A 24,703-nucleotide genomic window follows, 5' to 3' on the forward strand; every position below is an offset into this window, starting at 1 on the left:
TGTTCTTGAGATGCGTTGTAACCCGAAAATCGTCGTAAGCCGGAACACCACCAAAAATCCTAAGAAAACCTTACTTTTAATGCTTTGGGTGCATTCGAAACTGTAAACTGCATTCTTATTGTATTTTGCATCAAACAAACCTTCAAATATTGCTTATTTTGCATTTTTGGTGTCATATTTTGTCTGCCAGATGAGTGTTGTAGGCGTCGTAACCCTGGAAATAATTTCTGATGAATATAATTTAAAAGCGCCTTAACCTCGGAACGTCGTCAGCCGAACCCGTCGTAACCCGTGGACTGCCTGTAGTATATAACACATTTCAGTAAAGCATATGATATTCATCACATTTTATAAAAATATGTCATATGTATTACATAATTGCGCTTATTTAACTCTGTCGCATTTTACACACCATCTGGATGCATTATACAGTATATATGGTTCTTCCTCACTTGGTGACGCCTCAGTCTTGGAGCATTCACAATTTAAAGTCATTATTTTTATACAGACAGACCTGCTTACTTGGTATGACTTCGTTTTGTAGTGTTTCTTTTGCCTATGTTGGATATCCAACAATGACAATTCAAATTCCTCTTGTATATTTTTCACTTGCCATATCAGGTGTGTCACTCTCAAGTCTTTTGTATATTCATGGCTGACTATTTGTGGAAATGGTTGAAGAAGTGACCACTTTAGAAAAACCATTTTTCTGTTCTATAGTATTATTTTACATAGTATGTTTCAGTTATCGCAAAATAAGTTGCAGTGGCACACTTCCATTTGTTTGAAGTCTTCATGGAGGCAGTCGTCTGTATTGTATGGCTTGTGTAGGGTAAGGCCACAGATCAGGCATATGCACAAGTTGTTAGATACTTTTGCATAGTGTGCCATAAGATACACGAATTGGACCATTCCTGCCATAATTCAAAGTGTTAAGATCAGTGTAACATAGCTGTGGTTATCACTGATCATAGAACTCGTATGTCTTTTCCTTTCATCAAAACATAGCCCTTGAAAATGCTCCGCTATTCAAGATGTGGACTTAGTAAGTACAACACTGCCAGGTATCCTTGCCAGATCAGGCCTAAAGGAACAAAAGGGGAGAGAGAAAAGGGACATAGTGTAATCTTGGAAGAAATTTCAGTATCATTGTATGCTTTATAGCTCACGTTTTTATAATCTGCTGTGTGCATCTGTGTGGGTAAAATGTTTATTAGAAACATGGATGAAAATTTTTCATCAGCTGTTTCTGGTTAGGTTTGCAAAAGATATAGAACATTGGAATGGTTTCTATATCTTTAAAATAACTTTCAGATATTAAATGGGTTTCATGATGTCAAGGTGTTGTCTAAGAAGCTCTCTAGATTAGAGGATTGAGTACAAAGCTTTCCTTTGGGAGTCAACACAAATATTTTTAATTTTCAATATTTATTTACTTATGCATATCATCTTGCATTATTCCAGTTCATTCTATGCACTGTTAAGTTTTATGTCCCTCCAAGATTGCCTAATGCCTTATGCAGTGCAAACAATTTTTAGAAATTTGGTTTTTAAAGTTATGTACTACTTCTAAGATTGCAGTGCAAACCATTTTTTTTTTTAATTTGGTTTTTCAAGTTATAAAATTCATAGGATGAATGTGTTATTTGATACTATATTGAAGAACTGTTGAAATAGAGTTTTTTCTCTCATTTAGTAGGGAAGTTACATATCTACTTCTAGGTTTACAAAACAGTTTTTTTCAATGAAATACAGCTGCAGTCAATGTCATCAAGATTTGAGATAATAGTCTTTGCTGCAAACCTAAGGGTTTCGGTTTAGTTTTCACAATTACCTTATTGATATTTTTGGATCGGAGCATGCAAGTGAAAACTCCCTGTACATTAGCATAACACTCTCCTAAGGACAATCAATTTTCCTTTTCCAGGTAGTTTTACGCAGTGTATCTCACTGTATCACACCTAATAATTTATTCTTTTCAGTTTGAATTTACCAGGTTAACATTAATTTCAAAACTTATCTGTTTCCATTTTGTCTGAAATTAGTCTAGTTTAGTATGTTCAGTGACAGGAGCATTACGATAGATTTTCATTTTCATTTTGTTAAGGACTCTTTAGAAGATAGTTTTCATTTTTGTGGGTAATGTGACCATATGTGAAAAATGGATAAAAAAAAAATTCTCAGGCCTCATAATTTGGAATGGAATAAGCATTAACTCACTTTTCTGAATTTGCAAATCATCCATTGATGTAGAAAAACCACCTCCTTGAAATTTGCTGACCTTCTATACCAGAGGGGCCAAGTGTAAAAGTGATTTAAAAAAAAAAAAAGGTTTACTCAGTAGTTGTGTATATAATTTATAATGTAAACTTGTTTCATCACTATGGTGGACAATATATTTCTTGCATTAGCAAATTGTAGTTTATTTCCAAATTTTGGGTTTTGGTGAACAATCCAGAGGGAAATATGGTAAAACATTAATGTCATGGAGATAATTCAGATAGTATTGTGCATATATGAATAGTATATATGTATATTGTAAATCTTGATGGCTATAAGTATTCATGTTTTCTCCATTAACTGCCATGTTTCTCTGCATAATTTAAAAAATAGGTAGTTTACTTTAGGTGCAATTTTAAACTTTAGTCGTGTAGTACTTATTTTTAAATATGCTAATTTTCTCATATAATAATTGTGTTTATGAAGCACAATTATTAAATTGGGGAAAGGTGCATAAGACAAAGTTTAATGTTACAAGGGGCAAGCCAATCTGATTCATAGTGTAATAAATTCTCCAAAGAGAAATAGCTAAGAATAAACTTGCTTACTTTTTAGTTATAGGTAAGATATAATTCCATTTTTGACAATTTAAAATTCAAGCTAATTAGTAGCAATAGTTATCATTAGCATAATAGCCCATTGGCTGTCTTGAGCATGTGTTGAAGTAGGGTCTCTGAAATTATTCCATATTATTATTGTAGTAATAATCAAGTAATTTGCTATTGTCTAGTCATAGAGTACTGGTACAACATTAGAACCTTATATTCTAAGTTTGTACATAATTGTTGTAGTTTCTTTTCTAGATAAGTTACAAACTTTTTATTATCAAATTCATTCTTATCTGTTTCAGTATCACAATGAGTTCCAGTTGGGAAAAAAATCAAAAATACTTTGCAAAAAGTTTATTCTTAGCAAGCCACCGCTATATTTCATCTGATAAAGGTTAGAAAAATTGAATACATTAGTTGCATCCCATACTTTGCTTTATTTTATTATCCTCATTTTTAAATTTAACTTGTCCCTATGTAGATTAAAATATCTTACACATTCTGTTATAGTAAGTTATTGTATTTTTCTTACCATTTTGTATGACTGGAAATCTGGGTGAAGTTACCAGTGAGATTGTTTTATTATATAACTGGGCATAGGCATCGTTTTAGAGCCCTCTGATGATTGTATTTAAGATCAGCTCCTCTCTCTCCTTTGGCTTTTGGAATCTTATCCATGCTCATTGTACATTAGTTATAAAGTCATATAACAACATCCAGGTTTGGATTAGTTGAAAGGTATGTAGAATCATAAAGAAAAATCATGAAAAGATACAAGGGATATGTAGGATTATTTTAAGTTTGGGGTAACTATAGTCACTGCATATTAGCATAGCAGAGAGATCACATATAAGCTATGATTGCTTATTTTTTGTGCAGATACAATATCTTTTTCCTTTTAGTTTGGGATTTTATTCATAGAATTGTAAGTTTCACTGACCTGACGACCAGAGCAGCCGACAGCAAAATTGATGAAAGTGATGATTTGAGATGGAAACGTGAGCAAGCATTACATGAGATATGCATATAGTATTGCTTCTTGAGGCATGTAACTTAATACTGTAGCTGAAAGATGTTAAGACAGGCACAAGTATTTATCTTATCTAGTTTTGAGAAGGGATGTAGGTACTGTACTATGTCATCAGAGAATGTTAATTAGAAGCAAAGAATAACAACTTTTCCCATTTTCTTGTACTGGGTAATGCTAAAAGGTTTTATTTACTGGAGGGAAAACATGCTTTCAGTTCATGAATACTACTGTATATACATTATTGTGTGGATGATGTATGGTTTTCTATTTTCAGGTCCTGGTGGTAACATGAGCTACCTTCCTCCATGGGCACCAGCAACTGGAGGAGGTCCCTACCCCCCTCACATGTTGCCTCCTCATCATTCTCCAACCTCATCCCAACACACCCCAACTTCCCAAAATTCTCAAAACTCAGCACAACCTTCTAACTCGGCTTCTGTATATCAAAATCTTTCCCCAGTTGTAAAAACACCCACAACTACCAGTGCTCCGACAACTCCAAGCAGTGATGCATCAAAGACAAGCCACATATCCTCCCCAACTTCTGTATCATCCCCCATCACATCAGCTTCTAATGCACAGTCTGCCTCCTCTGGGTCTATCGGTCCCTCTTCATCCTCCTCGTCAACATCATCCGTGGCTCTCGGTGACCTTATCAGCCTCAGGGCTTCCAACGATCTGAAAGTCCTCCTTTGAAACGGCCTATTTTACCAGATGCAATTAAAGGAGAGGTCCATGCCCTCGACTCACCAACTGAAATGATTTTGGGAATTCCGGGACCCAGCGCTCTGGATTTTAAGGCTAGAAAGTGAGTACGCTGCAACATAAGGACTCGATGTTCATCGTCTTCATTAACAGAGTGCTGAGTTTGTAATTTTCATGCTACCATCATTTGAATTTGATCTTACCCAAAAGAATGATCTCAAGTTGAACTTGCTGTACGTAGTAACCCATCATACTTTTGGAAAGTAAAGATCTTCATCTAAAAATGTACGCTTGCATTGCCTGATAAACTGTATTTAAGTACAGTAGTACTTCATTAGCGCTCAGCACTTTGAATAAAGTGAGGATATATTTATCTCTACCAAACTAGAAGAAAAACTACAATCCTAATAGTGTGCATGAATATTTCAGGATATCTGGGAAATACCCTCCTCCTGAACAGCTTGCAGGCCCCGTTATGTATTCATATCAGTCCAGAGGAAGGCCAAGGAAAAACTGGACAACAGCTACGGTATGTAAAGATTTCAGAACCTTAACTTGGGTGTCTTTTATTTTTACATTTTATGTCTTTATTGTTTCTGTCTGGAATATTTTTCAAGCCCAGAGGTATGGATGGTGAGCAAAAATAGTGTTTCTTTTATGCATGATATGTTGGAATTTAAACATTTTATGTTAGATTGACTTAAATTGCATGTTTCAGAAGTGTTATAACTTTAGTTAGAGCATTATCTTTATGCAGGTTTTTAAAGTAAAATTCCATGTTTTGCGCAACAAGTTCTGTGGCATGGATCATCAGTATCCTTATCCTGATTACTTGCTGAGTGGCCATTTCAGTTTACAAAGCGTTGATCTTAATTTTAGGAAAGAATCTTACAATATCTTCTTTGCAAAAATTTTTTCTTTAAAATATGCTTAAGGTGTATCTTTAATTAATCCTTTGGAAAGAAGAGATGGGATACTTCAGATTTGTATTCATGAAATGGTTTTTAATTTGTTTTTAAAAGGTGTTGTGCTTGTGGACCATGTTTTTGACTGATTTCAAGACTTGTATGGTTCAATAGTTTAGTCTTTGTGTGAAATTTCAATTCAGGTTTATATCACGAAAGGGTTAGTGCATTTTTCAAATGGAGATTGATAATTTAAAGATTGATATTTGTATGAATTAGTAAAAATATTTTATCAAGAGTACAATCACCCTTGGAAATATAATTTTCTAAAAGAGATAGTTTATTGAAGCAAACCTATTTTATACATCAAAATTTAATATATTTATACCTCACACTTGATTACAGGGTTTACCAACAATGATCCCAATAACCCATCCTCCCATGAATCACTCTGATGATGCAGATGATGAAGAAAGCAAGCCTTTCAAGTGCAATTTGTGTGGAAAGTCATTCAAGTTGAAAGGAGGGCTTGTGCAGCATGAAAGAACGCACAGTAGTGATCGACCCTATGTGTGTCCAGACTGTGGAAAGTTATTTCGGCAACCAACTCACCTTCAGCAGCACCTTCGTATTCACACTGGAGAAAAACCTTACGAATGTGCATTTTGTGATAAAACTTTTAGACAGAGAACAATATTAAATCAGCACTTACGTATTCACACCGGAGAAAAGCCGTATGCATGTATGGAATGTGGGAAACAATTCCGGCAAAAAGCCATCCTTGACCAGCACTTTAGAACCCATTTGGGAGACAAGCCTTACGCATGCCCGCATCCTGAATGTAGAAAACATTTTAGAGAGATGGCAACACTTATTTCTCACATGAAGTGCCATAAAGATGTGCCTGATCCTAGAATTGTTTTACAGCAAGCTAAGCGGCTTGTTAAAGAGGAACGCGATGACCTGATTCCCGGTAATCTTAACTTGAATAGGGAACAGCATGGCGAGGGAAGTAGAGAAATAGTACAAGATATAATGGAGCAGAACAGAGGGATGGGACTTGAAAGAGTAGGCCAAGACAGAAGACTAAGCATGGATAGTGTGACCCAGGAGAGAAATATGGTTCAAGACAGGGTCGGTCAAGAAAGAAATGAACAGGATCAAAGAAACAATAGGTGTGGAGGATCAGAACAAGGTAGATACCAAGGCAGCCAGGAACAGAACAGACAAAACCATCACTCTTTCCCAGGTCACAGCAGTTCAGAGGAGTCATCTGCCCAGAAGTCTCCACACAATGTGCCACAACACTCATCAGGTGATCAATCAAATGAGAGAGTTCCATCCCATTCACAGCCACAAATATCCCCGAACATGGTCCCAACTCCACAAATGGCAATGGCCAACTTAATTCCATATCCCCATTCTATTTTCCCAGCAACCTCATATATGATGCCTCCTCCAGACCCAAGACAATACAATCCACATTCGCAGGCAGGTTCATCTCACCCCCGGCCAAGCCAATAGCTGCATTTGTCATAAGTCGTACAAAAAAAAAAAAAAGAAAAAGAAAAAAAAATGTATGTTATGGCTTTGGTTGTACAGTACCTAATCCCAGTGGTGTAGGTAACTATTTTTTGTACATTAATGTAACCAATATTAGCGTGAAAGTAGAGCTATGCAATGAGTTAAAAAAATTATGTAATTGCTAAGCAAATTTTGACAAATAATTTCATTATTACTCCAAAACCTAAAATTTGACAGTTAAGTCATTGTGAGTCTAATGCTAAATCAATATTATATATCTAGCTGAATGAAAATTGAAAATTTTCAAGGTTAGCAGTTCCTAAATCAAACAAATTTTTCCCAAAAAAATATATAATTCATCCCAGTGAGCAAAGGTTGATCTCTAAGCATTAAATCTGTTATTGTTAGTTAGGGGTGCTGTGTTAGTTTTTAGATGTAGTTTTATGATGGTATTTTATTATTTTTTTTAGCATTTATTTTCTTATAAAACTAATGTAAATTGACTGTTTAAATGCTTTTAAGAATCCCAATGTGTGTAGGTTTGTAGTCTTTCTTACATGACAGCAATTTAGAATTATTGAAAGTGCAAAAAATCATTTATCCAATGAAAAAGTATTAATATACAGTATAAGCTATTATGTTTTGTTTTACCTCCAGGATGTTAGTATAAGGGCTCTGCAGTACAAGCGATTTGCATCCTAAACATTCAGGAGCAATATAATTTTCTGGCTTTCAGTACATCTTGACCTAAAACTCACACTTGTAAATTATGGACAGCATACTTGAATTATGTGGATAAACTATTGCAGAAGCTGTAAGGCATACACAGCTTATGGTCAACGTATTGCAAATGTTATAGTGTAATTTACTGTACTATGAACATTATTCTGATTTAAGTAACCTCTGAAAATCAACAGATGCCAATAGTCCCTTGTGTACACAATTTTTCAACTTAACCGGTTTCCAGCTGGTGCTAAGTTATTTATCGTAATGTTAAGACTGAAGGTTTGTTAGTTATGAAAAATACAAATTTATAAAAAATTTGTAATTTTTAACATTTTTAAACCCAAACCTTAAGGTATAAATCAAAGGAATACAAATTACCTGCACTAGACTGGAAATGAACGATATACCAATTATGTACCTGTACTAGGCTGAAAAATAACAGGCAGGTTCTTCTCAAAACACAATTGGGCATTGGAAGAAATGTTCGTGGTGCACTGAACTTATAAAGCCTGGTTTTTTCATGATCAGTGTGTGCAGCATAGAACATCTATTGTCGCCCACAGAAGATTATGCTTTATATTGTCAAACTCTTTCATATCTAAAGTACAAGATGATTTACAGAACCCAAAACTGATAGTATATATGTGAATTAATTGAAAGTCAAGCTTTTGCTGGTAGTTAACATATAATTATTACTTTTGAGATCATTGGTCAAAGACCATGGACCCTCAATAAAATACTTTACCTTTTAAAGAGAACAAAGAGTGGATCAAAAGTACTGTGCTTACCTGGTAAAACTTCATATGCAGCTCATCCTGAAATGTTGATGGTCAAGCTATCTAAATTTCAAAATTTTAATAGAAGCTAATTTCTTGCAGTTTCTTTTTCTATACAACTTCCACTGCAATCAGAGGTTGGGACTAGTGTTACTTTTACCTATTAATGAGAACAATGCATAAATTAGTGAACAGTGTATCAACATTGTTGTTGATATGGTGGTAGAGGCTTTACACAGTATTATTATATAACAAACGAACACGTAATTGTGGGGATTGTTAACTTTCATATTTATGAATTACCTTCTCAAATTAAAATATCTGTGCACATACCTACCTTTAAAAAATAAAATTTGTGGATAAAATAATGAGTGCCACAAACACAAGTTCAGTTGGCCCTTGACTTGGCAAGGTTTATTCAAAGAGACTTCCCCTACAAGTTGGATGTAGCGTGATTAAAATTTCTCATGAACTTGCATAATGTATTGTATACTGTACCTTTTCATTTATATAAATACCCTCAGCACATCCTCTTGTAAAAAGTACAATCATCTCAACAGTACTTGCAATACCTGAAACAATATCATTGGTACACAGATACTACATATAGTTAAATGCTTTCATTGAAAAGTACTTCACACAAAAAAAAATAATACACTTTCAGTACTGAAGCAACAGAGTAATGTTTTCCTATATTTAAGATAATTGCCTCAACAATTTAATACTTTCCTATATTTAAGACAGTTAATGTTTAATCACCAAGAAGGGGAACTTAAAGAATCTAAGAATGACTGCAACTACAGAACAAATGAATACTAAATAGAAAAATATAACAATTTGCTAGTAAAATAGTTTTTTTAAAAACTATGAAACATACATTACTTGTATTCATAAAGAACCTCATGGATCCCCTCAGTGGTGTGGTGAGCTTGGTGTTGGCCTGCCACCTTGGTGGCCGTGAGTTTGATTCTTGAGGGCATGCCATTGAGGCATCAGAGGTGTGTATTTCTGGTGATAGAAGTTCCCTCTCGACGTGGTTTGGAAGTCATGTAAAGCCATTGATCCCGTTGCTGAATAACCACTGGTTCCATGCAACGTAAAAACTCCATACAAACAAAGAACCTTGTACTAAAGTGTCCCAAATGGCAAATTGAAAATTCACTCATTTTATACAGCTGAATATGGAGTTTAGTACTTCCTTGTCAAGACTGACCTATATTTTATGGTTATCTTAAATCTCTCGATGCTTCCATAACTCATAAACCACAGAGTAATTTATGGGGGGAAATCCTACACATAAGAAAATGAAAAAGCTAGATATTTGAAACTTTAAACTCATTTTCCTTACCTTAAAATTCATGGTACATACTGGAGATCCTTTTCCCTGTAAGGTAGTGCAGCAAGTAAGGTTATGCTTTACTGTAGCAAATTGGTTTTTCATCACTAACATTGTACCAAGTTGTGGTTTGCTGAATCTTAATGTTGTCCACTAAAAGTAATGCCTTAATTTTGGCAATTTCTCTGGTCAATGCCAACATCAGGATATAGGTTAAAAAGATGACTACTTCTGAAGGTTCTTGAGATTCACAAACTGCGCTAAATGTTACATTTTGGAAAAACCGTGTACTACATCTTGTTCAGTGCAGATATTATACCTGAATTAAAACGTATACTACCACGAAAAGTAGCAAAAGGAAAGAACCTCGTTACATGACGAAAAAAAGATATGTTACCATTCACAAGAATAATGACCCCAGCAAAAGTGAGAGCATTACAGTGCTCTGGATAACTTGAACATAATAATAATAATAACAACTGGGAAGAAGGAACCTTTTTCAGGTCAGTGTTATTAAAAACATTTGCTTTTTTTCAACAGCATTTAGCTTGTAGAAGGTCTTTATTCTTCTTATATTCTTTTTGTCTGCAGTTGGAGGGGACAATAAATGTCTAAAGGTTGTGAAAAGATATTTTGCTTGTTTTTTTTATTTTACTCTTTGACGCACATGCAGGGGTCATCTAATGAGAGAATGTAAGAAATTAAAAGCTAGGTATTTATAGCAGGAAGGCTAAAAATACCTGTCAACCTTTTAATCTCATCCACGTATTTCCCTTTCCCTCCTATTACTTCTTGCTCATGAACACATTATTCTTTGGAAACTTGAATTTCAAGTAAAGAGGATTCATTTTCTGAATAATCATAATAATAATATTCTAACATTAGATGACCATCTGTGTGTGCATTGAAGGGCAGGAGTAAAATAACAACTAAAGATCTTTTCTTGTTCTTTGGAAATTTATTAACCCTTAAACGCCGAAGCGGTAAAATAAAAATTGTCTCCCGTGTGCCGGAGGTGTTTCGGAGTGAGCGCAGAAGCGGAAAAAATATTTTTTTCAAAAAATCACAGCGCGCTTAGTTTTCAAGATTAAGAGTTCATTTTTGGCTCCTTTTTTCGTTATTGGCTGAAGTTTAGTATGCAACCATCAGAAATGAAAAAAATTATCATTATCATATACTATAAATAATGCGATACAGTATATGATAGCGCTAAAACGAAATTTCATATATAATTGTATTCAAATCGCGCTGTGCGCAAAACGGTTAAAGGTAACAATTTACTTTTTTTTCGTTGTAATGTACACTAAATTGCGATCATTTTGGTATATAACACATTGTAAAACGATAAAAGCAACACAGAGAAAATATTATCACAAAATAATGCATGAATTCGTAACGCGCAGACATAAACAAATATTTTTTTTCAAAAATTCACCATAAATCTAAATATTGTCCTAGAGACTTCCAATTTCTTTCAAAATGAAGACAAATGATTGAATATTACTATACTGTAAGAGTATTAGCTTACAATTGCAGTTTTCGACCATATCTGATGAGTTAAAGTTGACCGAATGTCGAATTTTTTTATATATTTTTTTTATATGCAATTATTTTGGAAATTAGAAAAACTACAACCTTCAAATATTTTTAGTTTTATTCTACATGAAATTGTGCACATTTTCATATATAAAACTCTATGAAATGCCTAATATGAAACGGAGCAAATATTCCGAGAATGGGACGTACGCATTTCGGAGATTTGTGGCGGAGAATCCGCGCGCGGAGGGAAGGAAAGTTTTTGTTTTTTAAATTCACCATAAATCTAAATATTGTGCTAGAGACTTCGAATTTGTTTCAAGATGAAGATAAATGACTGAATATTACTAGACTGTAAGAGTTTTAGCTTACAATTGCGTTTTTCGACCATTTCGGTAGAGTCAAAGTTGACCGAACATGTTTTTTTTTCTACTTATCGTGATTTATATGCAAATATTTCAAAAATGAGAAAAGCTACAACCTTCAATTATTTTTTGTTGTATTCTACATGAAATTGCACACATTTTCATATATAAAACTTTATGTAACGGCTAATTTAAAATGGTGCAAACATTACCACAATCGCACGTATGATTTTTTCGGAAGAGTTATACCGCGCGCGGACGTAAAGAAAATGTTATTCTTTTCATAAATTCACCATAAATCGTAATATTGTGCTAGACTTCCAATTTGTAGCAAAATGAAGGTAAATGATTGAATATTACTAGAATATAAGCGTTTTAGCTTACAATTGCGTTTTTCGACTATTTCGGTAGAGTCAAAGTTGACCGAAGGTTGAAAATTTGTCACATCATTTTTTATATGAAAATATTTCAAAATTGATAAAAGCTACAACCATGGGTTGTTTTTAGTTGTATTGTGCATGAAATTGTGCACATTTCAATATATAAAACTTTATGTAACGGCTAATTTTAAAATGGTGCAAACATTACCACAATCGCATGTATGATTTTTTTCGGAAGAGTTATCGCGCGGACGTAAGGAAAAGGTTTTTTCATAAATTCACCATAAATTGAAATATTGTGCTAGAGACTTCCAATTAGTTGCAAAATTAAGGTAAATGATTGAATATTAATAAAATATAAGCGTTTTAGCTTACAATTGCGTTTTTCGACCATTTCGGTAGAGTCAAAGTTGACCGAAGGTTGAAATTTTGGCACTTATTGTTATTTATATGAAAATATCTCAAAACTGATAAAAGCTACAATCATGAGTATTTTTTTTTTTTTATTCTACATAAAAATGCACACATTTTCATATATAATACTCTATGCAACGGCTAATTTAAAATGGTACAAAAATTATGTCAAAGTGACGAAATAATTTCCGAGATGTGTCACAGATACTTTTTAGTGCGGCAAGAAAGAAATTCGCGCTTGCGCGCCTGCGTAACGATTGTAAACAAAACAACACCTTGATCCGTGAACTCCCAGCATCCCCCAAGGCGCGTGATTCTAGAGTTTTTGGCTGGTAGGCCTAAAAGTATTTTTCCGCGAATTTTTAAAAAACTTTTGTATGTCGGCGTAAAATACATCCAGACGGCACCCGAGACAAAAAATGTTGACGTAAAATACGTCCAGTCGGCGTTTAAGGGTTAAACAATCTACTTTAAGATGAGAATATAATAAAAACAGAGAAGACTATGAGCTAATTGCTTTTGAAACAGCAATTATTTTTAATAATAATACAGTGGAACCTTGTTTTTTGCACATAATCCATTCCAAAGCGTCTCATGAAGTCCGAAATTTACAAAACCTGAAACAATTCCCATGCGGAATATTGTAAATGCAATTAATACGTTCCAAACACCAAAAAATATTTTTAAAAAATACATTTTATAGAAAATAAACAGTTTTACATACAGAAAACAATGAGAAATAAATATATAAATGACTAATGAAATGGATGTATGAACATTTAACATCATTCTTACCCTCGTCAAAGACTTGTTAGCATATGGGAGATGGAGAGGTCATTGTTTGGAAGGGGAATCCCCCTCCAGAAGGACTTCAAGTATCAAGGGCCTATCTGGGGTTACTTCTTGTTTTTTCGTGCACTATCTGGGGTTACTTACCCCTCTTCGATTTTTACTGGTACTAGGTCAAGCTTGAGTGTCGCTGGACCCCTGTTGCACAACAAACTGTCCTGAGACCCTTGTTTTTGGCGTTCTTTAAAATTTGCCTAAAGTGAAACACGGGATTATCATTAACGATGTCAGAGACACGGATTTCTACATCTTTGTTGGGACGATAATTCTCACAACATTTTTTACATCACTCCACTTAGCAAACATGTCCTTAATCACTAAAGCAGACACATTATGTATACCTGTTTGCTTTCTGAATTTTTCAAACCAGCCTCTGCTGGCCTTAAATTCACTAACAGCAGCACTTGTTGTAGGCATTTTCTCACTGAGATCAGCATGTAACATCCTCCAACACTTTGCTATGAGTTCTCTCTTAAATACTATAATATTTCTTGCCTTTTTATTACAGAAGGGCTGGCACTTGGAACTTTCTTTGACCTCATGATGGCTTATTTAGCAATTACACTCAGAGAAAAAGGCATAAAAAAACCACAAAAAGTACAAAAACCAATTAACACAATAGCAGAATGAGTCACGAGAGAACACAGGATGCTATGTTCGGGTGCTCAGTACCGGGCCTTTCCAGGTGTACGAAATCCGAGGACGTATGAAACCTGAGTCAAAATTTCATAAGGAAAAGTCTATGAAAACCAGGGTATACGAAATCCAAGGTTTGACTGTAACAATAATAATCTGGATAATCATTGGACTCTGAGAGGTGAATGTTTCTTGGATTCTGCATATGTACAGTAATAAGTGTAGCAGGGAAAACCCTATCACAGAGTAATTTTCAAATTTATAACACATACCAGTGAAAGACTGTTAAAAAATCCAGAAACTAATCTATTATCATTATTCTGCATAAAATATAAATTAGTGTACTGTACAATACTTGACACCATCCCAGATTCCCATTTCTAAACATTCATGGGGATTCTCCAAATTATCTGTTTTTCAAAAGTTTTTGGACAGGCTTTTGAGATTACCATTGACTTGTTTAGTTGTGTGCTTCATACAACAAGGATTCACTACACTCACTCATATTCTACTAGTCTTTGGTCTTCCTAGCTGATGAAAATTTGACATGGTAAAGTTCAACAGCTATTTGGGATGTGATCAAATGGAACTGACAAAAAAACAGCTGGGGGACATTAAGATACTGTACAGTAAAGATCCTAATTGTTCACTGTCCCGGACGGTATTTTACATATGCCTTTTTAAATCCTAGAATATTATGTTACACTAAAGGAAATACATGAAAAGTAATACTGAACATGGTCCATAGAAGAGACAATATGCTTGGTAATCTCAAGGAGACAAGAATAATACCAGATACAGTTCAAGAAATTTTTTTTTTAGAAAATAAACTTTCAATCAAAACCATAGCATTCAGAGATTGTAAAGTACATGACATCAGTGAAATAAGCATGAGTTAGGAAGACCAAAGACCAGCAGAATATGAGTGAGTGTAGTGAATCCTCGTCGCATGAAGCACATATAACTAAACAAGCTACTGGTAATCTATAAAGCCTGTCCAAAAATGGTAATGGTGTGATAGTTAGACTTACATGCGGGTACAATTTACATTTGTGATGATCACATGTATATTGATAATTACCCTGGAGCAAGGCATAACATATACTCAAACAATTTCCCTAATTTAATGAGTTCATATTTTTTACAAAGTATATATATATATTACATCAAAATATTACAATATCAGCATCTTTGCCATTGGAAAATCCACTCAAAGTCTAATGAACAAATGCAAATTAGCTTATTCGTCAGGAATAAAAAATATACAACATATATATAATGCAACTGAATATGAAGAAACAATAGTATGGTTAAATGGAAAACAAGAAGTGTGAACTGAAGTGAAATGTATGAAAAATATTCATCAATTAGAAGTGCGATCTCTATGGAAACAGTGCATTAACCAATTCTTCAGAAGTAATTTTGAAAACATGGCAACACTGGTGGTTTACTCGATTTAGCAGATATGTGGTTAAGCAATTTTACCTTAACAATACAGTATGTACTGTGCTTAAGTTTGCATCCCTCACCATTTTATTCTAGATCCATCAAGCTTTATTCAGCCACGGAAAGCCATCAAAGCTTCACTCAACCATGGAAAGATGAAAACAGATAGCAATTATGCTAAAGTCCCACTCTCATGATATAGCTGAAAATGTTGGATTGTAAAAAACATTGCTCCAAACGTCAAGGTCAGTGTTTCATTTAACTTATAATATGCACTGTCCTTTTCTTTTATTAATACACAGCATTTTAATCAAAACATTTTATGCTTACATAAGGAAAAATTTTAAGAAGCTTCTTTTATTAGTTTGATGAAAAGAAATTTTGAAAATTTCCAGATTGATCAGTTTTTAATAAAAAACAATTATGATTGATGTTTGATATATGAGACCAAATCAAGGAGTAATATGTCTCACATTTAGCCTCACCTCATATCCCCAACCCAAAAACTTCAAGTTCAGTCAGTTAACAATCATTTTTTTAAAATTTCACTTTAACATCTCTCTACATTTATTGTTTAGAGAAGAGAAAATTTCTGTATTTATACATTAAATTTGTGTAATGTTGCATGTCTCTCTTGGTCACGTTAATGGATGCCCTTATTGGAATTATTAATTTATAGCAATTATGTGTTGGATACTGATCTTCAAAAGGGTAATGTATAGATAATGGAAGACAAGCATGAGAATTTAGTACCTTTTTACTCTTACCAAGAGTAAGATTTTTTTCTTGTGCAATATACCACAGGGCATGGAGCAAACACCTTGAAAGTCCCAAGATGAGGCTAGAAATTATTCCAGTTATTTTACATTTAATTGTTTCAAATTAGAACTACAGCATGCAAAGGAACATTTGGGAACTTAGGAATGATATTACTGGACAGTGCAAAAATGATAAGTGATCCAACTTTTCACTGGAAATTTTTAGCTTATGCCTTTCACATTACAGTACGTACAGTAATTCAACACGTACATGTATATATTAACAAGAATGTTAATATAAACATTAAAAGAATGTTAATATTGGTACGCTAAAGCAATGTATCCCAGCCAAAGAAGGGGTCTTTTTAGTTATGCAGTATTGCTTCTCTGCTTACGTATCCTTGTGTCAAATGCTTATCTAATGGTGTATCACATTTTTGCTTTAAATCCTCACAGAAATTGCCATTGGTACAAACGGGAGGATACAAAAATTGTCTGGCTATAATCTGACCTCAAATACCTGAGTTATAGGTGAATGAACTGTATCTACAATCCTTTGAATCAACCTATTAACAGTATCATTTGAATTCTTATGGTTACTATGTTATCATAGTAGGCTACCTCTTACATGGCAGTATGGTAATCTAACCATCATCAATGATTGAATTGTCTGCACTCATGTAAAGTTGATTGATCATGGAACAGTCTGCTTTTTCATTTTTAATGCTTTTGGTTGCATTTTTTAAATAATTCAATAGCATAAGACCCTACTGGTAACAGATTTTAATGAGAAATTATTACCATTGTTTAATCAGACCACTGGTTTGAAATCGAAATTGTAAACATTGTCACGGAATCAACCTACCGGTATTGTGTGTAGAATTCTGATGTTGCCAAGTTTACATACTGTCTAATTCAAGAATCCAAGGTTAGGGAACATTTTGGATGATTCAGTTGTACTGCATGCCAAAATAGACACTGGCTTCTTCATGTATCCAATCACACAGCTTATGTAGGAACTGTTAACTTATTTTTAATAATAAATTTAAGAAGACAATACATAATTACATCAACTAAGATCTTCAAGTAAAAAACGAAAATACAGAGTAACATTTGCTCTCTGTTACAAAAGATAAAGAGAGTTGAATATTAAAACATGAATCTTATGAATTCTTCTAAAAATATTCCTGAGTGACAAATAAATAAACTATGGAAGACTATAATACAAATGGATAGAAGAAATCTAAGGCTGAAAAATTACAATAACACACAACAGAGTACTTAATTCATTCACATCTGCAATACTGCATATAGTATCACTACAGTCAGGATAATTCCTAAAATATGATTAAATTACCCTAACCAAATAGTTTTATCACAACAAAATTTGCATTATAGAAAGGAATGGAAGGATGAAGTTATTATCTTGAGCAGACCAAACAAATCAGTCACTGTGCGCTGTAACTTTCTGGTGTTGAGATATGACTGCCGATTCAAGCGCTCTATGTACATAGAGGGATGGATCTTCTCCTTCAGGGATGACTAAGCTGAGAGGCTGTCCATCTTTCAAGGCTATTTCTAGTGCGCTGCTCCCCAAGGCACCAACATCTGGGTTACTTTCAGACTGTAAGATATGTAGCATCCTTTACTTAATATTTCATATTATATAAGAGCACTCAATTATCCAATACAAAATTGTTTGCATCTACAAAGGATAAAACTAATTCAATGAATATATTCTCATGATTCCAATATCATTAAGACAACAATATCAAGAGTGAAACACCTTACCAGTTCTAGATTCTTTAGATATAAAATAGTCACAAACATGATGTACAATATGTTATTAAATGAAGCATTGTTTAACAGGAAGGATTTAATAAAGCTCTAACATAGATCATAGAATAGAATATAGAATTTAGGCCAAAGGCCAAGCACTGGGAACCATGAAGTCAGTCAGTGCTGAAATAAAAATTGAAGTAAAAAGGTTTGAGAGGTGTAACAGAAGGAAAACCTTGCAGTTGCACTATGAAACAATTGTTAGGAGAGGGTGAAAAGTACGAAGGAAGAAAGAGACTATGAACGAGGGTTCAGTAAAAGTAATGAAAGGGGTTGCAGCCAGGGCCAAAGGAACACTGCAAAGAACTTTAAGTAATGCCTACAGTGCATCATATGAGGTGCACTGATGGCACTACACCCCTTCAGGTCTAACATGGACTATGAATCACCACAAGTCTGATCACTCACATAAATCCTAATCTGTGGTCTTTCAATATCCCAGACACTGCAGTCTTTTGTCTTACTGACAGGGGAGGGGTGGCAGTAGAACTGCATGCACCACCTGGTTTCTCAGGTTTCACATTTCTGTAGTGTTGCTAACAACACAGAAGAATTCCCAAATACATGAATGTAATTTGTAACTGGTGTTCTTTGGGGTAGTGTTTTTGACAAACTATTTTTTATATCATGTACAAACATGATGTGGTTTGACCTTAAAAATGAGCTTTTATACAGATAATGCTACTCTATTTTCATCAATCCTACCTTCTGAGTACAGTACAGCACTGTAGTTGCTGAATCACTTAGCTAAAATTGTTGTGGCAGTATGGATAACACTTGGGAAATGATAAACATTTCCTCATTGTTTCAACATTTTGCCTAATGTCTTCCATACACTACTCTTAAACCTCCAGTTTGGAGCTTTACTAGGCTTTTCCTCCTCCAAGTGTGTCAGCAAGCTCCATGCCTTTGCAGGCAAATCTTCATTCTAGCAGTTAATTTGTGGTGGGTCTTTTGTTTGCCCTGGATTCTCTACCCATGACTTGGCCTTCTAGTAAAAGCCCTGCCCTCCTATTATCCCAAAGATAGTCTTTTGTGTCCAATGAAAATCCTGAGTTGTACTTAAAATAGACAGAATTCTTCCAGCCTTCTCCTTCTCATGTGTTTCTCCATGTGAATTGGCACTCTATGAACTATTTCCTGTTGTCATCAGCAGGTTATTTCCAAGGTTATTTATAAATTTCTCAGGGGCACTTCTTGCAACTCAAAGACAAGGCTCAAGGCCCAAGGTTCAATTGTTCTCCTTGTCCTTCTTCTTGGTTTAGTATAACCTGGATTAGATTAGATTAGATTATAAAATTTTTGGCACATAGCCAAGTAGTATAACCTGGAACTCTCAGCTATCTTCAAGCTTGCTTGGTGTTGCCAGAATACTTCTGTAGGATCTTACTTAAGTGATGTGACCCATAAATCTTTTGATGTTTACTTGCTGGAACCTATCATGGCAGTTGGTGCATACTACAGGTTGGGAGTGATCCTAGTCATTCACCCTCATCCTTGTTATGATTTAATCTATCAATATTATGACACATCATGGGCTGGGTGAATATACTATCTTGGGCTATGTCTTTCATAGCAATTCCATAACTTCAAAAGCTTCCATGATTTTGGAGGTTATACAGTAATGCCATAATAAGTCATTTGCACCTCCCTTACCCACATTTTGCCCTCTATTGCATATTTCTCAACAACTGGGTATATCTACTAAACTGTACTAAACAGTTAAAGTGCATATGGATGAGTAGAGCTATGGTTGACCTGTATCTGGGTGGGATTGAAAAACATACCTCTACTAAGTTAGATCAACTAGTTGAACTGTACAAACACCAACTAGAGGGGGCCTACCAGTAAAGAAATAATTCAACTATAGTATATTTCCCAATTAATAACAACTCTAAGAGATCTGCATGAATATATATCTCACCCACAGTGCTCTAAGGTTGGACATAATAATCCTTTGCTTGATCACATTATGTATTCCAGTTCTACAGGTAGTTTGGGATGCTGTCCAACTCACTCTTCACTAAAACCAACATGCGGTCAATCACTAAACTTTTTCCTGGCTGCACCTATGAACTGTACATTAGCTGAGAGATCAATATGAAATAGGAAAATATGTAGAATAAGGAAACAACAAAGGCTCAGTCCTCATCTACGTACTCTGAACCGTGATATGGCTGGACCTACTACAGTAGAAAAACTAACCATGTGTGCTTCAGGTAACAGGAGACGGAAGGTCTCATATTATCCAAAGTACCCAAGTCAGTTCTCTAACCTTCAGTCTCCTGGAGGTTGGAGAAAAATCTTTCTTGATCCTCTTGCAGTCAGTTAGCATGTACAGTGTGATAGTGCAGTCCCAGACAAAACTTCCTTTCCTCTTGGTCCGTCAGACTCTTTCATGTCCACTAAGAATTGGGAAACTACCTTGGCAATAGTTATACTATTCACTTTGAATGAATAATACGGGTTTGCCTTAGACACTTTGCTTAAACCTATGATGTCTTTCACTGTATTCTATTTTCACCCATAAATATGAATGTTGTTTGCCCATTAACCCTTAAACGCCGAGCCAGTATTTCCTAAAGTGTCTCCCGTATGCCGGCGGCGTTCGCGAGTGAGCACCAAAGCGGAAAAAAAGTTTTTTTTTTAAAATCACAGTACGCTTAATTTTCAAGATTATGAGTTCATTTTATTCTCCTTTTTTTGTCATTGCCTGAAGTTTAGTATGCAACCATTATAAATGAAAAAAAATATCATCAAATATAAATATTGGAATATATGACAGCGCAAAAAAAATTTCATATATAATTCTATACAAATCGCGCTGTGAGCAAAACGGTTAAAGCTAATGAGTTAATTATTTTTTCGTTGTATTGTACACTAACTTGTGATGATTTTGGTATATAACAAATTGTAAAACAATCAAAGCAACACAGAGAAAATATTATCACAATATGATGCATGAATTCGTAACGCGCGGTCGTAAAAAAAAGTTGTTTTCAAAAATTCACCATAAATCGCAATATTGTGCTAGAGACTTCCTGTTTGTTGCAAAATGAAGATAATTGATTGAATATTACTAGACTGTAAGTTTTGTAGCATACAATTGCAATTTTTGACCATTTCGGTCGAGTTTTAAGTTGACTGAAGGTCGAATTTTTTCTATTTATCATTATTTATATGAAAATATTTCAAAACTGATAAAAGCTACAACCATGGGTCATTTTTGGTTGTATTCTACATGAAATTGTGCACATTTTCATAATTAAACTTTATGTAACGGCTAATTTAAAATGGTGCAAACATTACGACAATCGGATGAAAATTTTTTTTATTTTTTTCAGAAGAGTTACCGTGCGGATGTAAGGAAAATTTTTTTCTTCATAAATTCACCATAAATTGAAATATTATGCTAGAGACTTCCCGTTTGTTGCAAAATGAAGGTAATTGATTGAATATTACTAGACTGTAAGTGTTGTAGCTTACAATTGCAGTTTTCGACCATTTCAGTTGAGTCAAAGTTGACCGAAGGTTGATATTTTGGCACTTACCGTTATTTATATGAAAATATTTCAAAACTAATAAAAGCTACAACCATGGGTTGTTTTTTGTTATATTCTGCATGAAATTTCGCACATTTTCATATATAAAAATTTATGTAACAGCTATTATAAAACTGTGCAAACATTACGACAATCGGACAAAAAAATATAATTTTTTCGGCAGTTACCGTGCATAGGAAAAAGTTTTTTTCTAAAATTCACCATAAATTGAAATATTGTGCTAGAGACTTCCAACTTGTTGCAAAATGAAGGTAAATGATTGAATATTACGGTCGGTCGAGTCAAAGTTTGACCAAAGGTTGATATTTTGGCACATATCGTTATCTATATGAAAGCTACAACCATGGGCTGTTTTTAGTTGTATTCTCCATGAAATTGTGCACATTTCCATATATAAAACTTTATGTAATATCTAATTTAAAATGGTGCAAACATTACGACAATCGGACAAAAAAATTTTTGATTTTTACGGAAGAGTTACTGCGCGGATGTAAGGAAAAAGTTTTTTCATAAATTCACCATAAATCGAAATATTGTGCTAGCAACAACCAATTTGTTGCAAAATGAAGGTAAATGATTGAATATTACTAAAATATAAGTTTTTAGCTTACAATTGCATTTTTTGACCATTTCAGTAGAGTCAAATTTGACCAAAGGTTGAAATTTTGGCACATCGTTATTTATATAAAAATATTTAAAAACTGATAAAAACTACAACCATGAGTTTTTTTGTTGTATTCTATATGAAATTGCGCACACTTTCATATATAATACTCTATGTAACAGCTAATATAAAATGGTGCAAAAATTATATCAAAGTGACGAAATAATTTCTGAGATGTGTCGCTGATGCTTTTTAGTGTGAGAAGAAAGAAATTCGCGCTTGCGCACCTGGGTAACGATTGTAAACAAAACGACAGCTCGATCCATGAGCTCCCAGCATCCCCAAAGGCGCACGATTCAAAAGTTTTCGCCTAGGAGGCCTATAACTATTTTTCCACTAATTTAAAAAAAAATCCTTTTTTCGTCGATGTACCATACGTCGATTCGGCACCCGACAGACAATTTTCGCCGACGTTTAATACGTCCAACTGGCGTTCAAGGGTTAAGAAAACGTTTCATGGACTTTTATCGTTCATTGTGAAATAAGCCATCTCTCTCTCTCTCATATTTTTCTGCAACTTTTTGAGACAACTTTTGCCTTACAAATTAAATTTTCCAACACTGACATTTCCTGTTTTCAGTATTTTTTACTCTAAATCCCTTTTCAATTATTTTCCCCTATGGGAAATTGAAGTTTCCTGTTTTCATTTTTTTTTTTTTTTTTACTCCAAATCCCTTTTCAATTATTTTCCCCTATGGGAAATTCATGAGATAATTTGGTGTTGATAGGTGATCCTAAAATTCAATATTAGCAGTCATTTATTCTATGACGGTTCAAATAAACTGTAGGCTCAAAAGAATGAATTTGAGGAGCGCCAGAAGAAGTCTACCGGTCCTTACATTACCTACATCGTTGTTGAGGAAAGTTTCCCGTATGTGCGACAAGCAGTTCTATTTCACTTTGTGAAGAGAAAACAACCAAGGCAGGCTAATATTCTTAGGATGACTTTTTCGTTCCTTTTGAATCCTCGAAATAGCATTTGTCTATTATGAACATAAGCCTAAGTTTTTTGCTGTCCTGGCAGCAGTTTATTAAATGTGCCCATGAATCATGAATACTATTTACAATATATATGTATGTATTGTAAGCAAGAGATCTCAACTAATTGATGGTTACCCTAGTTTAGGGTAGAAGTCACCAACATAAAGATTATTGCTTTATTATAGAAAGGGATGTTATTCTGAAATATTTTGCAAAAGAATAACTGCTATCATCCAAATCGTCTTAATTTCTACATTTCTGCCATTTCTTACTTAGAGGAGAAATGAATTAAAATGCTGCCTGTTTGTTAATGTATTTCAAATTCTCATATGAAATATCTCGAAATTAAAGCATATGAGAATGAAATCATAAACAAACTTGAAAACATATCTTAGAACAATGGTAAAACCAAGGTCTAAAGAATACCAGGTCAGACCGCCTCAGCGTTACTGCGCATATTTGTGACGTTACTGGTATGTGGCCATAAAAGAAAACCAAGAAAACAATAAAATGAAGGGTCACTATGGGAATTGTTTGCCCACACCCATTCTAACTCTCTCTCTGTCACGACCTTGGGTGAGAGAGGTCCCCGTTAATCTTCAGGTACTGCTGAATTAAAGGATTGAATCCGGTCTAAGAGAGCTTCTTTGTTCTTCACTCTGGTGAAGTCAAATACTGACTGATGACATTTTTTTACCTGAACCTCGGCCAGATGCAGCCTCGTGACGTCATGCGCGAGATTGTCCTTATTTCGGTCGGAAGCGGTCTGACCTGGTATTCTTTAGACCTTGGGTAAAACTATGTACGTATTCCGATTTATTTTATGTGTGCAACAGTTACCAAATGGAATCATGTCTGCTCCTCAAAATTTAGATCTAGATCACAGAAACAAATAAAGAATGACAGTTTTCAAGAAATACTCAAAAATCTAATCTCACTGAAACAGAAATATGTATATCATGACTCAAAACATATTCCATGAATAACAAGTAAATGAGGTAGCCTAATTACTTAACAGTCCTAAGACTGTTTACCGATTATGAAATTTTTATTTAGCAAATTACGAATGTTTACTTTTAAAGATTTGTTGGTCTGCATAGTGCATGATTTAACATCAGGGAGATTAGATTTCTAGGCAGATAGGTGCATGGAAACCAACTGTTCATCTGTGGTTGTGGTGATTCAATGAATCTGACATGTTAACAGATCTTCCGAAGTTGGGACGTCCGAGGCTTACTATTATGACTTTTATTACGTGCAATTGATGGCCTCGGCAATTAGTTCCAGTACATAATTCATTTTTACTTTGTGCGTTTTGGGGCATAAATAGTGAAATTATAAGAATTCCCTTGAAAAGTAATTGTTTAGGATCAAGCTGGCCGTTGCTTTAATAAATCCGCTTTTGTGTGTAGCAGTATGACAATTCAACTCCGGTGTTTGAA

General features: G+C 34.3%; 2 protein-coding genes across 3 annotated transcripts in view; one reads left to right on the forward strand and one right to left on the reverse strand.

Moving 5' to 3' along the window:
- Positions 1–7,628, forward strand: part of LOC135203114 (B-cell CLL/lymphoma 6 member B protein-like) — a 10,455-nt gene extending 2,827 nt beyond the window's left edge. The window contains 5 exon segments of the mRNA XM_064232747.1: positions 3,131–3,222; positions 4,133–4,507; positions 4,510–4,666; positions 4,993–5,092; positions 5,874–7,628. Of these exon segments, the coding sequence (XP_064088817.1) occupies positions 3,131–3,222; positions 4,133–4,507; positions 4,510–4,666; positions 4,993–5,092; positions 5,874–6,992 (1,843 nt within the window). The 3' untranslated portion in view covers positions 6,993–7,628.
- Positions 7,629–15,119: 7,491 nt separating this feature from the next.
- LOC135203115 (zinc finger and SCAN domain-containing protein 2-like) overlaps positions 15,120–24,703 on the reverse strand; it is a 157,302-nt gene continuing 147,718 nt past the window's right edge. For both annotated transcript variants that reach the window (XM_064232748.1, XM_064232749.1), the window contains exon 19: positions 15,120–17,838. In XM_064232748.1, the coding sequence (XP_064088818.1) occupies positions 17,659–17,838 (180 nt within the window). In that variant the 3' untranslated portion in view covers positions 15,120–17,658. The remainder of the gene's footprint in view (positions 17,839–24,703) is intronic.

This window comes from Macrobrachium nipponense, chromosome 33 (assembly GCF_015104395.2).
Source record: "Macrobrachium nipponense isolate FS-2020 chromosome 33, ASM1510439v2, whole genome shotgun sequence".
Classification (NCBI taxonomy): Eukaryota; Metazoa; Arthropoda; class Malacostraca; order Decapoda; family Palaemonidae; genus Macrobrachium; species Macrobrachium nipponense.